This window comes from Medicago sativa, chromosome 3 (genome assembly GCF_051527215.1).
Source record: "Medicago sativa cultivar Bolivia chromosome 3, Bolivia_mono, whole genome shotgun sequence".
Taxonomy (NCBI): domain Eukaryota; kingdom Viridiplantae; phylum Streptophyta; class Magnoliopsida; order Fabales; family Fabaceae; genus Medicago; species Medicago sativa.
In genome coordinates, this window is record NC_140751.1 from 90,519,661 (window position 1) to 90,536,056 (window position 16,396).

Consider the following 16,396-nt stretch of genomic DNA (forward strand, 5'->3'; position numbering starts at 1 on the left):
ACGTGGTAGCAAGTAGTAATAATTCAAAAAGGAAATAAAAAGTACTACACTCCTATCACTAAGAAGAAAATCACGGAATTTTGTTTAATTTCTTTCCCATTTGCAATTTCCATCAAGAAGGAGTAGTAATTACTACACTTCATAAAAATCTTCAACAAAATAGTATACCAGTAAATAGTAAATCACGGAATTTGATTTAATTTGTTTCTGACTTGCAGCAATTTTCAGTAAATTATTGTCATTATTAGATTCCATAATTAGATTCCATAAAAAAAAGAAAAAGAGATTAATATTTTACTATTATTACTTGTGTGATAAGCATATGAACAGTAACGAGTGAAGTCACAAACAAACATTTGACTCTGTCTTTGTCTTTGTCTCTGAGTCTTCTTCTTTCTCTCTTTCTGAACCAAACACCAAACACAGTACAACGTTGAAGAATGTCGAAATCCAACACCACCAACCCAACACCACCAAAACCCACATGGGTTCTCCCTTATGTAACTGAAAATCTTCGTGAAGTTTACACCTTAGGTAGAAAACTGGGTCAAGGTCAATTCGGGATCACATATCACTGCACACACAACTCAACGGGTAGAACCTATGCTTGCAAATCAATCTCAAAGAAGAAGCTTTTATGCAAAGAGGATTATGATGATGTTTGGAGAGAGATTCAGATAATGCACCATTTGTCTGAAAATCCAAATGTTGTGAGGATCCATGGTACTTATGAGGATGCGTTTTCTGTTCATTTGGTTATGGAGCTTTGTGAAGGTGGGGAATTGTTTGATAGGATTGTGCAGAAGGGTCATTATAGTGAGAGACAAGCTGCTAAGTTGATTAGGACTATTGTTGAGGTTGTTGAAGCTTGTCATTCTCTTGGTGTTATGCATAGAGACCTTAAACCTGAGAATTTTTTGTTTGATTCTGTTGATGAAGATGCTCTTCTCAAAACTATTGATTTTGGGTTGTCTGTTTTTTACAAGCCAGGTTTGTATTTTATTTTTTGCTTTCTCTTTTGATCAGATTCAGTGTGATTTGTGAAATGATGAATGGTTTGATAATTTATTGCATCCGGGTCATTGTTCAGATGCGGTGGATTCTTTTATGACGGAGATTTATTGTTCAGAATGAAATGGCTTAGTTGATTTATTTGTGGAACATGATTTCAATCTTGTTGATTTTGGCTGTATGGTTGTGTTTTTGTTTTTAGAGAGAAAGGGATAAGAAGGGGATGCTTTGTTCTGATTCTGATTTCATTGCTCCATTTGCTTGATTCTTTAGTACTTGGAGAGGTTTTTTTTTTTTTTTTTTTTTTTCCAATTGATTATAAATCGGTCCAGGAAATAGATTGATTTTAGGGAGCAATGTGATCTAGGGAAATATTAAAATCAAAGTTTGTTTTTGGTTGTGTATTGGAATTGAAAAGTTTGAGAAAGATGTATATACTAATTGTTATTGCAGGTTAATGGCATGGTTTATTATGGAACCACAAAGAGTATACACACCATTATACACTATGTTTGATAGAGAATTCCTAATTGAACAAGAACATGGGAGAGAGAGAGGGGGGGTGTTCAAATTAGGAAAAAATGGAGATGAAGCCAAAAAGGCGATATTTAATGAAAAAAAATGAACCGGGTGCTCAATGGGAAAAGTGTTGACTAACCTGATTCTGTCCTCTGCAGGTTTGTACGAAGAAATAAACTTTTGGTGTTCTAAATGCTGGAAAATGACTATGCATTCCTGAGTATAATGTGGAACATTCACATCTAAGTTTTAATAGTTTTAAAAGTTTTTCTTTAACAGTATAATGTGGAATATACAATTTGAATTTCCAGTGTCGTTCATTTCATTCACTACCATATCAATCAGAAATGATTGCATTATTTGTATGCTTAACAAACTGATGTGTTTTTCAGGTGAAATCTTTAGTGATGTTGTTGGAAGCCCATACTATGTTGCGCCAGAGGTCTTGCACAAGCATTATGGACCTGAAGCAGACGTGTGGAGTGCTGGCGTTATTTTGTACATCTTATTAAGCGGGGTGCCTCCGTTTTGGGCCGGTATCTATCTTTCATTTATACATCAAATTATCAGCTGTGGATGCAGGCTGTAGTGTAGGCATGTTACCGTTTTCTTCACCTTCATCCTTTTCTCATTGCTAATACTGTTATGCGAATTTTCCCACCTACAGAGACTGACCAAGGGATCTTCAGACAAATTTTCCAAGGAAAGCTTGATTTCCGGTCTGAGCCATGGCCTGGGATTTCAGACAGTGCCAAGGATCTAATTCGAAAAATGCTTGATAGGAACCCAAAAACAAGATTTACAGCTCACCAAGTGCTCTGTAAGTCTAAAATTTCATATATATCAAGTATCTTCTTCGTACGAATACTAGAAAAATTATCGGAATGGGATTGAAAGCTATGGAACTTAAGTGGTTTTTCTGTGTCAGGTCACCCGTGGATTGTGGATGATAACATTGCACCAGATAAACCTCTTGATTCTGCCGTTTTATCTCGCCTGAAGCAGTTCTCTGCAATGAATAAGCTTAAAAAGTTGGCTTTACGTGTAAGCTTCTGCAAACCTTCTTGATTAGGCTTGATGAAATTAGGCTTAATGAAAGAACAATTTAATATCTTAGTAATACAAGATTGTATCTTTTTAGATTGAAAGAGTAAATTATATGCATTTTAGTACAATTTAGGCTAAACTGATAGCGAACTGTTGCTTTCTATTTAACTGATTGTCTTTATGAATTTTGTGTACATTCTCGTTGGCTAGTCTCGTATAAAGGCTTCTTCATTCTAAAGGTTTGCATGGCAGTATTTTTGTTTGTTTTAACAACAGTGATGCTGGAGCATTTAGATGATTTTTTCTTGGTTTTATGAGCAAGATGCCTAGTTGTCTGAAATTGCTGCAGGGAATATCTTGGTTTGGTACATGATTATTGTTCATGCTTGCACCTTATGCTTTAGATCACAAAAAAGATGACCAACCTATACTCACTTTGTAATGAAAGCAATGTGATAATTATTGTGCATATGTTTTTCATGCATGGACTCCGGTTACACTTCAACTTCATAATATTTGGTGCATCCCATTTATTTAATTATATCCATGGGAACATTGCAAAGTTTGAAGAATTTTTTATTTAATTATATCCATGGGAACATTGCAAAGTTTGAAGAATTTTTTATAGTAAATATGACTAGACTTTGAATGGATATGCTGTATTTTTTAAAGACTAAAACATTGAGTGAGAGATAAACTTTTGCTCTAGTCTTAACCACCCTTATCATCAAGGCAAAACCTCAGGTATTATACTTTGCATTAGAATAACAAAATCTATATCATTGAACAGGACATCACACATTCTGTTCTGCTTTTCTCGACACCTGTGATCAATTTGATGAACTTCATGAATGAGTGCCAATTTTGCTTTTATAATGATTATTTTTATTGTTTCAGAATATCTTTTATATCAATTAATTTTTGTCCTTATGCATCCCATCCTTTTTTGTTGGAATAAAAGAGGGCTGGGAGCCCAAAGAAAGAAAATCAAACAACAATCAATCCTTTTAAGTGTTGAAGTGGACAAAACCTGACATTCTTACATTGTGTTTTATGCATTGGCCTTAAAATCAGAAGAGAAGGCATGCATGGGTTTCACTTCTGAAGGAACTTGAACGTCACGTTCTTGCTATTTTTGGTTGTTGCCTCTAGCAAGGAATACCAGGGTCGGAAGCTAATATGGATATAATGTAAAAAAGTTTCTTCACATTGACATTTGTATTTTTTCTGATTAACTTTACCATTGCTGATTTGCTGTGATAATCTTTCAATTGAATCGACATAAATTAGCAATATTATGAATTTTGGTCACTTTCTTGACAACCTTGACCTGAAGTTCAGGCATTATTACGTCTTAGTTTGTGAATATTGGAATTTTACAAGTTTTTAAGCTTAGACTTACCGTTGCTTGTGTCTAGACCTCTATCAGAGGCACAATGTCCTGACTGAGAAGTTAAAAGGGATTCATTTCATAGTCTTTTGTATGTGAACTTCTTCTTATGTATACTTATTCATAGGTTATTGCGGAGAGGCTTTCTGAGGAAGAAATCGGTGGTTTGAAGGAGTTATTCAGGATGCTTGATGCTGATAATAGTGGAACTATAACATTGGAAGAGTTAAAAGAAGGCTTAAAGCGAGTAGGATCTGAACTTATGGAGTCTGAAATCAAGGATCTTATGGATGCAGTAAGATATATAGTTCGTTATTGTTTTAGGTTTTAATCCAGTTTCTTTACTTGTGATGCTTGCCCAAATTATAAATTTGATAATTGGCCAAGCCTTATATTAATCTTGCATGTGACAGGCAGATATTGATAATAACGGGACACTTGACTATGGCGAATTCATTGCTGCTACTGTGCACTTAAATAAGCTGGAGAGAGAGGAAAATCTGTTGTCGGCATTCTCATACTTTGACAAAGATGGTAGTGGTTACATAACCATTGACGAGATTCAAGCAGCTTGTAAAGAGTTTGGCTTAGATGATATCCACATTGATGAAATAGTCAAGGAAATTGATCAGGATAATGTAAGTAAATTTTTTTTTTTGTTGCTATTAAGAGCTTTCTTGTATAGATCATAAGTTTATGCAAAAGTTGTCTTTGAAGATTATGAGTAATGATATTTTGACATCCATTTGATGACAACATTGTTGACAACCTTGTTTTTCTCACTTCTTATTGGTCAAAAACAATGGAGAGATAAAAAGGAAGAGAGAGGATAACAACATCATGTGAGTATGAGAGAGAAAGTTGTCCAAAAGTTGTCAAAAAGTGGTTGTCAAAATATCATTTCTCGAAGATTATACGCCAACATTATCATTACAGTGTAAACTCATTAGTTGCTAACTTGTTTGTTTTTGATGAAAATTTTGTGTTGCAGGATGGACAGATAGATTATGGGGAATTTGCTGCCATGATGAGAAAGGGAAATGGTGGGATTGGAAGGAGAACCATGACAAGCACACTTAATTTCAGAGATGCTCTTGGAATCATAGGCAATGGGTCCAATTAAGTTATTGTACCTTAAATAATTATTTGGTGATACAAATTTTGGAAGTGGCAAAAAAACTTTGGTAACTTTCAACATTATCAGTAGGCCTGACCAAAATTTGTCTTTATTAATAGATGCGTCATTCTAAAATGTTTTCTTTGGTATGAAATTTCCCAAAATGTTTGTCATGAAACGAACCACAACACAAATTGGCGGATTAATTCGAACATTTGTATGGTGTAGAAAAGGACGAGAATAACCATCATGGTGTGTGGTACAAGTCGTAGATACTTGAGTCTCTGGTCATGTGTTTGATCCCTGACTGATGTTTATTGAAAAATATTTGTTGTGAGAGGTCGATCCCTTGAATGAATCTTAGTTTTCTCGAGGGGAGGGAATTAGTTTGTGCAGTTGCGTGCGGGGATACCGTTAATTTAAAAAAAAAAAAACCTATCTTATTTTCCTCATGACATAATGAGATGTTGATAACAAGACATATTTTTTTTATATGTTTGTCATTAGTTGATTTTTGTTTGAGAAGTCATTAAAATATACTTAATTCGATGAAATATGTTTAAAACATTAAAGGTTTGTTTGGTGCGCAAAATATGATTATGATTGAGACATGATAAAATATAAATGAGGATAATTGTATGATTTGATATAGATAGATTAGTAAAAAATTTGATATATATTGGATAAGTTAATGTTTGATGCGCACATGATAACAATTTTTCACCAATGTAATATTTTAAAATTTTATAATTAGTAAAAAATTAAAGTAATAATATAATTTGTTTATCTTGATTGCATTAGAAGCATTCGGAAGTTTATGTAGTATCTTTACATTCGATAGTAGTAATTAATTTTCATTTGAGGTTAATAAATGTTTTTTCAATATGTATTTATTTTAATTTGAGAGGAGGTAAGAATTGAATTGGACATGTTAGAAATTTGATCCAAGGGAGGATCGAGAGGACTTGGAAGAGAATAAAAAAATTTGGGAAAATTATGATAACCTCGCCCTAGTTCTCTCTAAATATAACAGACCGACCTCCCCTCTATTTACTCAAGCATGTTACATCCGTCAAACTGCCGTTAGGAGAAAACACATTTATTTATTCTTTCCAAACCATTTTGCTTTCCCGTTCACAACACATGACTAAACCGAAACCTTTTCATTCTTACATTACTTCCTCATCCCAGACAGTCATCTTCGTCACTTGTCTGTTATTGTTCTCGTTAAATGTTGGTGTTGCTTCTTGTTCAGTTTACGCAGAACCGTTCTCTCCATTTCACGTCACCGTCATTCTTGCCACTCACGACTTCGTTTTCATTGTTCTTGTAGTTGCAGAGAAGGAAGTCAAAGAAAACATGAAACGAAAATGATTACTGAAATGGCATAAACTAAGGCAACGTACCTGCCTTCTATTGTCCCAAAGTGGCTGCAGTCATTCACAGTTTATTTTTTTTTTTGGGTCCAACAGTATTGTAACAGAAAGTTGAAGCAGCATCAGCAGTATTGTATATTGAAATTCCGTTTTTTCAAGTTTCATTAAAAAAAAAATATGTCTTTGTTTTTTGAGTTCAAGGCATGAATGAAAAATTGTCGAAGGCAAAAAAATGAGGATACCCATTGGAGCTAAAATTAATTGTCAGATCAGACAAAAACTGATTTGGGAAGATTTTGTTTTAATTTTAAAATGAGGTGGATCTGTTCAGGGTGTTTTCTGCAGAATTTTAACTGTAGTAGTGATTAGTTCGGTGCAGCTTGGTGTACTCAATAGCATATGGAGGATCTCTAATTTTAGAGCAAATTAGAGATATGTATCTCATGTGAATGAATCTTCCTTGTGTTTGAGCTTTATGTGTACTCTTGGCTTGGTATTTTGAATGTACATTTCAGCGGTTTAACGGAAACACTAACCCAAAGGTATTCATCTATTTAATGAAAACTCTTAAGGGAGGTTAGTGTGCATTTTAAAACTACGAGGGGTGTTTGTTTCATTTAAAGATACTTCAGGGGAGGTTAATGTAATTTTCCCAAAAAATTTAGATTAATCTCAAATTTAAGAAGGTAAAAGATAAAATATTTAGATTAAATTTTTGATCCATAGCCGGTCTTGAATTAATTTTTCCTCGATTAATTGATCCATAGCCGGTCTTGAATTAATTTTTCCTCGATTAAATTTTCCTCGATTAAATTTTTGATCCATAGCCGGTCTTGAATTAATTTTTCCTCTTGGTTTGGTTTTTTTTTTTTTGTGGTGAACGAGGTTTGAACCTCAGACCTTGCATATTATTATGCATTGTCCATACCAACTGAGCTAAGCTCACGACGATGACTCTTGGTTTGGGTTTAAACAGATGATTTCTAATTCTTTATCTTTTAACTTAAATTAGTGGGATTCAAACTTTATTGGACAAAACACAATTTAGATTATAAATGATTATATTTAACTAAATATATGAATTTAATTCCACCAAAAAATAAATATATGAATTTAATTATTTTTTTGAATAAAATTAATTATATATTATGTAAATTACAGAACGACACTTGCAAGATAATAATAGTTGATTTATTAGAAAATTCTATATCCATATTCATATTTTTGTAATTTTTGGTAATAATTTGATACTTAAATATTATAGTTTCAGTTGATTAATTATTTACTTTTTAAATCAATATCAAATTAAGTTTTTTTATATTCATATTTTATTAAATTTAAATTTTTGAATTTTATGCTATAATTTATAGGTAAAAATTAGTAGCCTTTTCATTTTATGATATTAGTTACCCAAGAGCGCTTAGATGAGATGATACAAATTTTTTCTAAGTTGACTAAGGTCATACTCATGATTACGGATCCAACTTTGAGTATGCAATAATGTTAAAACTACTAGGGAGAGCTTGACACCCATTTTTTTTTTTTTTATGGTGGCCGGGGTTCGAACCCCGACCTTGCATATTTTATGCATTGTCCATACCAACTGAGCTAAGCTCACGAGAACAGCTTGACACCCATTTGAATCTTATAAGTAATTTTCCGCAATTACGAGCGGAGGATACTCGATTTACACAAAAAATAACTTATGATGTTGGTTTCTAACTCATATTTAGTATAAAAAATTAAAGAAATAAACTCATATTTAGTATAAAAATTAAAGAAATAAAACAAGTGACACACAAAAAAGATAGGTTCTCCTTCAAAAAAAAAAAAGATAGGTTTCAAAATTAACTGATCATCTAATACTACCACATTAAATATTTTTGATTGAGACAACTCACACATACATGATGTTTTGTTAAAAAATTAATATTACACGTTATTTTTGTTGCCAAATAATTACTTACAGCCAAGCATATAGTTTCTTACTGTAAAACATTCTATTAATTAGCTTCATTCTTGTTTCCATTTTCATCAACAAAAAGCGGTATATACACCAATGTAAAAGGGAAATAAAAAATATATCAGTCTCTTCTAATTAAAAAGGAAATAAAATTACGGAATTTGATTTATTTAGATTATATTAACATTATTACATTCCATAAAAAAGAGACTAACATCAGTCTTACTTTTTTGTCAAAAAAAAAAAAATCAGTCTTACTCTTATTACTTGTAGACCAAGCTAAGCCTATAAATAGTAGCAAGTGAAGTCCAAACACTTGACTCTGTCTTCTTTCTTTAGCGCTTGTTTTTAGGGTTTCTTTCCCGCTTGTTATTTTTCGGAACCAACACACAGTACAACGTGAACAATGTCGAAATCAAACATCCTAAACAACACAACACTAACACCACCGAAAACCACATGGGTTCTCCCTCGTGTAACAAAGAATCTCCATGAAGTTTACACCTTAGGTAAAAAACTGGGTGAAGGTCAATTCGGTGTCACATATCGCTGCACGCACAACACAACAGGTCGAGCCTACGCTTGCAAGTCTATATCAAAGAAGAAACTGTTATGCAAAGAGGATTATGATGATGTTTGGAGAGAGATTCAGATAATGCACCATTTATCTGAACATCCAAATGTTGTGAAGATCCATGAAACTTATGAGGATTCATTTTTTGTTCATTTGGTTATGGAGCTTTGTGAAGGTGGGGAATTGTTTGATAGGATTGTGCAGAAGGGACATTATAGTGAGAGACAAGCTGCTAAGTTGATTAGAACTATTGTTGAGATTGTTGAAGCTTGTCATTCTCTTGGAGTTATGCATAGAGACCTTAAACCTGAGAATTTTCTGTTTGATTCTGTTGATGAAGATGCTATTCTCAAAGCTATTGATTTTGGGCTGTCTGTTTTTTATAAGCCAGGTTTGTTTGTTTTTTTTTTCCTTTCTATTTCTATTTTGATCAGATTCAGTGTGATATGTGAAGTGATGAATGATTTTATGATGTTTTCACATTTGGGGTAATGTTCAGATGCGGTGGTTTTTATCATGATGGAATTTTTTTTTTGTTCAAAATAATTGATTTTGGTGAAATTTTGGGGGACTTGATTTCAATCTGCTTTTTGTTTTGTTTTTCAAAGGTGGCTTTTTTGGGGGGATGATTGTGTCAATCAGATTCTTTAGTACTAGGAGAACGCCTTTGCTAATTGATTATAATAACATGGTTCAGGAAATAGATGGATTTAAGGGAATAATGGGATCTAGGGAAATATTAAAATCAAAGTTCAGTTCATCAATTGGTTATGGTTGTTTATTCAATATCTGTATAGGAATTGATCAATTTGAGAAAGATGTATATAGTCATTGTTATTACAGGTTCATGCCATGGTTTATTATGGAACCTTAAAGAGTATACACACTACTACACTGTGTTTGATATAGAGTTCCCAAATGATGTAGAACACGGGGTGATTCAAATTTGGAATTTTTCTTCCTATGTGAAGATTAGTTTTTCTTGTTTTTTATTGTATTTGATTGAGATGAAGCCAAAAAGGCAATGTTTGATGGGAAAAAAAAAGGACGAGGGTTCTCAGATCGGAAGAGTGCATTGAGTAACCTAATTTTCTATGCAACAAGTTGTCCAAAAACATGAACTTTTGGCATTCTAACGGCCAGAAGTTTGAAGTTTGGAAAATGGCTATACACACACCTTTAAGTATAATATGGAACATTCATATCAAAGTTTTAATAGCTTTAGAAGTTTCTCTTAATAGTATAATAATGTGGAATATACAATTTGAATTTTCACTTTTTGTTACATTCATCACCATATCAACTAGAAATGATTGCATGATGCGCATGCTTAACAAACTGATGTGTTTTTCAGGTGAAATCTTTAGTGATATTTCTGGAAGCCCATACTATGTTGCACCAGAGGTCTTGCACAAGAAGTATGGATCTGAAGCCGACGTGTGGAGTGCTGGTGTTATTCTGTACATCTTGTTAAGCGGGAGGCTTCCGTTTTGTGCTGGTATTTATTTGTCATTTATACATTAAGTTGTCATCTGTGGATGCAGGATGTACTGTAGGCATGCTACTATTATCTTCACCTTCATCCTTTTCTCATTGCTAATACTGTTCTGCAAATTTTCCTGCCTACAGACACCAAAAATGGGATCTTCCGACAGATTTGCCGTGGAAGACTTAATTTCCAGTCTGAGCCATGGCCTGAGATTTCAGACAGCGCCAAGGATCTAATTCGAAAGATGCTTGATAGGAATCCAAGAACAAGGTTTACAGCTCACCAAGTGCTCTGTAAGTCTAAAATTTCATATATAGCAAGTATATTATTTGTACAAATACATGAAAATTTATTCGAATGGGGTTGAAAGCTATGGAACTTGAGTGTTTTTTTCTGTTTCAGGTCACCCATGGATTGTTGATGATAAAATTGCACCAGACAAACCTCTTGACTCGGCTGTTTTATCTCGTCTGAAGCAATTCTCTGCCATGAATAAACTGAAAAAGATGGCTTTACATGTAAGACTACTGTGAACTTTTTTCTTAGGCTTAATGATAGAACAATTTTATATCTTAGTAATACATGATTGTATCTTGTTAGATTGAAAATGTAATTTTTTGCACTTTAGTACAATTTAGGCTAAATTCATGGTGAACTTCTACTTTCTAATTAAGTGGCTGTCAATATGAATTTTGTGCACATTCTCTTTAGCAAGTCTCATAAAAAGGCTTCTTCATTCTAAGGTTAATACAGTTCATGACAGTATCTTTGTTTCTTTCAACAACAATGATGCCAAAGCTTCTAGATTTATTCTTTTCTGTTTTATGTGCAAGATGCGTGATTGTCTGTAAAATTAGCGTGGTTATGTTTTTCATGTATGGAATCTGGTTACACTTCAACCTTGTGATGTTCACTGCAGATGGAGTTTTTAAATATTATATCCATGGGAACATTACAAAGTTAGAATTTTTTTGTAGTAAATATGATTAGACTTTAAATGGATATACTGTATATTTTAAAGGAAAAAACACATGAGTGAAGATAAATTGTTGCTCGAGTCTTAACCACACCATTATCGTCAAGGCAAAACCTCAGGCGTCATACTTGCATTAGAACAAGGAACAGCTATAAAGTTGACAGGAAACCCACATTCTGTTCTGCTTTTCTTGACAGCTGTGATCAATTTGATGAACTTCATGAATATGATTGTTGAGTTTTGCTGTTCTTCGTTTCAGAATATTCTTATATCAATAGTAGAATTAAGTTCACTTTCTTGGCAACCTTGACCTGAACTTCAGGCACGTAAGTCTTAGTTTGTGAATGTTGGAATTTTTTTTCATGTTGTCCTGACTCACAAGTTAAAAGGGATTCATTTCGTTGTGTTATCTATGTCAATTCCTGATACCGTAACCTTTCTTGTTTTGTATACTTATTCCTAGGTTATTGCCAAGAGGCTTAACGAAGAAGAAATCGGTGGTCTGAAAGAATTGTTTAGGATGCTTGACACTGACAATAGTGGAACCATAACATTGGATGAGCTAAAGGAAGGCTTACAGCGAGTAGGATCGGAACTTATGGAGTCTGAAATCAAGGATCTTATGGATGCAGTAAGATAAATAGTTAATTAATGTTTTAGGTTTTAAACCAGTTTTGTTATCTGTGATGCTTTGCGCAAATTCTAAACTTGACAATTGGACAAGGCTTATAAATGTTGCATGTGACAGGCAGACATTGATAATAACGGGACACTCGATTATGGTGAATTCATTGCTGCTACTGTCCACTTAAATAAGCTGGAGCGAGAGGAAAATCTATTGTCAGCATTCTCGTACTTTGATAAGGATGGAAGCGGGTGCATAACCATTGACGAGATACAAGCAGCTTGTAAGGAGTTTGGTTTGGATGATGTTCATATTGATGAAATGGTCAAGGAAGTTGATCAAAATAATGTAAGTATCTTTTTCTTTGTTACTGTTAAGAGCTTGCTTTTATTGGCCATAAGTTTCTGCAAACTGTCTTTCAAGATCATATGCTAACATTAGCATTGTTTTATTGAAGAACTGTAAACCCATTAGTTGCTAACTTCTTTGTTTTTTATGAACATTTGTGCTGCAGGATGGACAAATAGACTATGGAGAGTTTGCTGCCATGATGAGAAAGGGCAATGGAGGGATCGGAAGGCGAACAATGACAAGCACACTCAATTTCAGGGAAGATCTAGAAATCATAGGCAATGGGTCCAATTAAGTTATTGTACCTTAATTATTTGCTGATGAACATTTTGGAAGAGGAAAAAACGTTGGTAACTTTAAACATTATCAGTACTGATTTGGTAGTCTGACAAAAAATTGCCTTTTGTGAATAGACCCATTGTTCTAAAATGTTGTTCCTGACACAAACCAATTCTGACATCTGCATAATTTATAAAAAGGATGAGATTTGCAAGAATGGTCGGTTCCTCACCACATAATGAGATGCTGATGAATAGACAGATTTTTTTTTATATATATTTTTTTCATTAGATGCTATTTGGTTTGATGAAAAAAGTTTGAATTAGAATGAATTAAGAATTGTTATATAGAACCTTCAACGCAAGAGCACATCCATTCCAGGTCCAGCAAATGTGAGTGAGAGGGAATGACATCCAATTGACACAATTATTGTGACAAATGAGTTGTTTAAGCATCTATAGAAATTAATCACCTACTCCGGTATGTTTCTCTACAGATTGTCCTGTAAAAACTACTTTAAAATATTCATAAAAAGGAAATTGATTTAGAATCAAAAAACCAAGAGTGTAGTGTTCATATTCTCCTAACAACTTTTAACAGACACGGAGCTAAAACAAAAGCATTGAGAAAGAAGGGTAAAATAAAGATGTGCATGGCAACAATAACGACACTTATCACATTAATATGAAGAAATTAAAAGGTAACATTCCACATACAGCAAATAAGGGATACTCCAGAAACTTATACAGAAGTGGCATACAAATATATTTGTGAGATATTGATGTTACAAGGTTTACACTATACTAAATTGAGAGTACATTATTTGGTTATGGTTTGGTGATATTCACAATTTACTAGCAGTGGGAAGATATTTTGTATGGCGTCCCTGGGCAAAAACCTTCCCTGTTTTTTTCTTTCTGAACTCAACACTGATTGTTGCAAGGGTCGTCCCTACACGCAGGGCCTTGGCCTCGATCTCAATCTCCTCCTAAAATAACAATTGGAGAAACACAAGTACTAATGTATTGAGATCTTGAATTAAACATTTCTCCTCCTAAAATAACAATTGGAGAAACACAAGTACTAATGTATTGAGATCTTGAATTAAACATTAAAAGCACAAATTGTACAATTTGTACTATAAGCAAAACCAATACCAATCTATGAAGCACATACAACACAAGACTGAAGACACAACACGAACACACTAGCCACAAGTAGTAGTAAATTAAAAAAAAAAGTGATTGAATATGTGTTGGCGTGTATCAATATTTTACATAAATACATGTCAAACATCAGACACACCCATGGTTTTAAATGTAACTGGAAGTGCAACTGCAATCGGTTTTGAATTCTACGCAGCTGAATCACAATCACAATTTTGACCGCATTTTGTCGCAATATAAAGTTTCACAAGGAAACCACAGTTTAAAACTAATAGATACATCTAATGGTATGTTTGGTTCCACTTCTAGAGGGGGCAATAATTGATTCTAGAGGTGTAGAATTGATTCTGACATGTTGAGTTGCTATCAAGTAGAATTGGTTTTGCCTTAGAAATTGATTCTACTTGAAGCTAGAATTTGTAGCTTTTGATTATAGAATTGATTTTTACACACTAATTTAAAGTTCAACTTACATAATTGTATCCAAACCCAAATCATTTCACCTTCAACTTACTTTTATAGTCTGTTATTATTATTTATTTTGCACGGTAGCAATGGTGTAGACGCACGACTACTAGAAGCTGGAAATTCTAGCTTCACATATTCACGGTACAATGGAATGCTAAACGTACATCTAACACTAGAAAAGCTAAACCAAATACGTGCCTGGTCAGAATCAATTTTACATAATCAATTCATTCAAAATCAATTCTTGTCACCACAGTGTATGTTTGGTTCCACTTGTAGAGTGTCAAAATTGATTCTGGAGGGTGTAGAATTGATTCAGACTAGTTTGATTTTTTTTTTTATTCAATAATTCATCTTTGCACACGAATTTATATTTTTACTCATTTTTACACGAATATAGCCAAACACAAATCAATAAACACAAATGAATTCTTGCAACAAGCATACAGAGTAGTAGCTACATGTAGATCGATAGAAAGATAGATAGATAGTAATTGAGCGATATAAATGATATTATATTAATGATAATAAGAGAAAAGAAAAGTAGAATTGAGAATAGAGAGAGGGAGAGGGGTACATGGGCATAGGCAGCATCCAAGTAGGAAACATTGATCTCGACGGAAACGCCAGTGTTCAGACCCAAATATCCAGAGGCTGGAATAGCGGCGGAGCCTACAACATCGACGAGTGCAGCGGTGGCGCCACCGTGTAAGGAATTGCCGGAATTGAGTAAACGAGGAGGTATGTTCATAGAGCAGATTACGCGGCCAGGTTCAATGAGATCGACGCGAAGTGAACTCATAATTAAGGGTTGCAAGAATCCCAGAGGCAATCCATTTACCGTTGACGATGTTTCTCCTCTTTTTTCCAAATATCTCTTCACTGATTCAAGCTCCATTTTCACTTTCTCTCGTTTTAGTTTGTTTTGCTCACACTACCAAACACCTCTCTCTCTCTCTCTCTCTCTCTCTCTCTCTCTATATATATATCACTTCAACTGAATGCTTTCACCTTTCCGCTTTACTCCTCTTCGTATCGACTCATTCCAACCTTTGAATGATTACCCTTTTTTTTTTTTTTTTTAATATTAATTTCATCCCTGTCAATTTAATACCCTTTCCCTTTACATTTATGATTAGGGAAATGTTAACTTGTGCCTTATAACTTGTGCCCTCAAGGCACAAGGGCACAAGTTAAGAAACCAAAGATAGAAATATTTTGTTGGAAATTGCGCATTCAACATTCTAGAAATTTAAAATCTTATCTTTTCAAGACATAATTTATGATTTAATTCCATTTTTAGATTCTTAACTTGTGCCCTTATGGCACAAGTTAACACTACCCTTATGATTACTATGAAATAGCTCTCTTTCAGTTATACATTTTTTTATTGTGTAACATGATTAAATAACTCACTTATTTTGAGATAGTTGGAGTATAATCAATACTAATTAAATAAGGAAATACTAATCAATACGTATGTAAAAAATTCAGTTGAAAGAAGAAAACTCATCTTATGTTTCACATATGTTTTCTGATGAAAAGTAGTTACGATTAAACGGTGGTAGAAACTTCATACCAATATCACGGTAACCCAAAACAAAAAAGTTTAGTGTGGGGGCAATTTAATCATTATTGGACATAAAATTTAGTGTTGATATTGTAACCGTGAGTTTTTTTTTATAAAAATAAAAATAAAAAATCAATATATATATATATATATATATATATATATATATATCATGTCATAATGAGATGTGTTTAAAAACATGATATGATAAATTCTTAAAAAAAATAAATGATAACATTATATTTTCATGTTTGTTATCATATCTACATTAAACATATAATATGATAAGATAAATGTTTATTTTGTTCAGATCATATATTGTCATTATCCAACTATATATTTTATCATCTTCCTACCAATATCATAAAATTTTTTGTTTAAATTCACTTTTAATCTGTAGTTTTAGTTTATATAGTATTTTGGTCTCCATTTTTAATTACCGTAATTTGATTCCTATTTCAAAAATTCAAATATT

At 33.2% G+C, this 16,396-nt stretch overlaps 3 protein-coding genes across 4 annotated transcripts; 2 read left to right on the forward strand and 1 right to left on the reverse strand.

Moving 5' to 3' along the window:
* Window positions 1–331: 331 nt before the first annotated feature.
* Window positions 332–5,219, forward strand: LOC146941802 (calcium-dependent protein kinase SK5-like). Its single transcript, XM_085755639.1, has 7 exons — window positions 332–990; window positions 1,923–2,066; window positions 2,198–2,350; window positions 2,459–2,574; window positions 4,095–4,262; window positions 4,381–4,605; window positions 4,959–5,219. The coding sequence occupies exons 1-7, from the start codon at window positions 441–443 to the stop codon at window positions 5,088–5,090; spliced, it is 1,488 nt and encodes a 495-aa protein (XP_085611765.1). The 5' UTR covers window positions 332–440; the 3' UTR covers window positions 5,091–5,219.
* A 3,610-nt stretch (window positions 5,220–8,829) lies between these two features.
* LOC146941803 (calcium-dependent protein kinase SK5-like) lies at window positions 8,830–12,934 on the forward strand. Of its 2 annotated transcripts, XM_085755643.1 has the most exons (8): window positions 8,830–9,388; window positions 9,606–9,752; window positions 10,352–10,495; window positions 10,627–10,779; window positions 10,889–11,004; window positions 11,926–12,093; window positions 12,211–12,435; window positions 12,602–12,934. In XM_085755643.1, exons 1-8 carry the CDS (start codon window positions 8,830–8,832, stop codon window positions 12,731–12,733), a joined length of 1,644 nt encoding a protein of 547 aa, XP_085611769.1. In that variant the 3' UTR covers window positions 12,734–12,934. The 2 variants fall into 2 exon arrangements, with proteins under 2 accessions (XP_085611769.1, XP_085611768.1); XM_085755642.1 differs by lacking the exon at window positions 9,606–9,752.
* Window positions 12,935–13,366: 432 nt separating this feature from the next.
* On the reverse strand, window positions 13,367–15,634 carry LOC146941804 (uncharacterized). Its single transcript, XM_085755644.1, has 2 exons — window positions 14,929–15,634; window positions 13,367–13,705 (listed from the first exon to the last, which is right to left on the reverse strand). Exons 1-2 carry the CDS (start codon window positions 15,247–15,249, stop codon window positions 13,562–13,564), a joined length of 465 nt encoding a protein of 154 aa, XP_085611770.1. The 5' UTR covers window positions 15,250–15,634; the 3' UTR covers window positions 13,367–13,561.
* Between the last annotated feature and the right edge of the window lie 762 nt (window positions 15,635–16,396).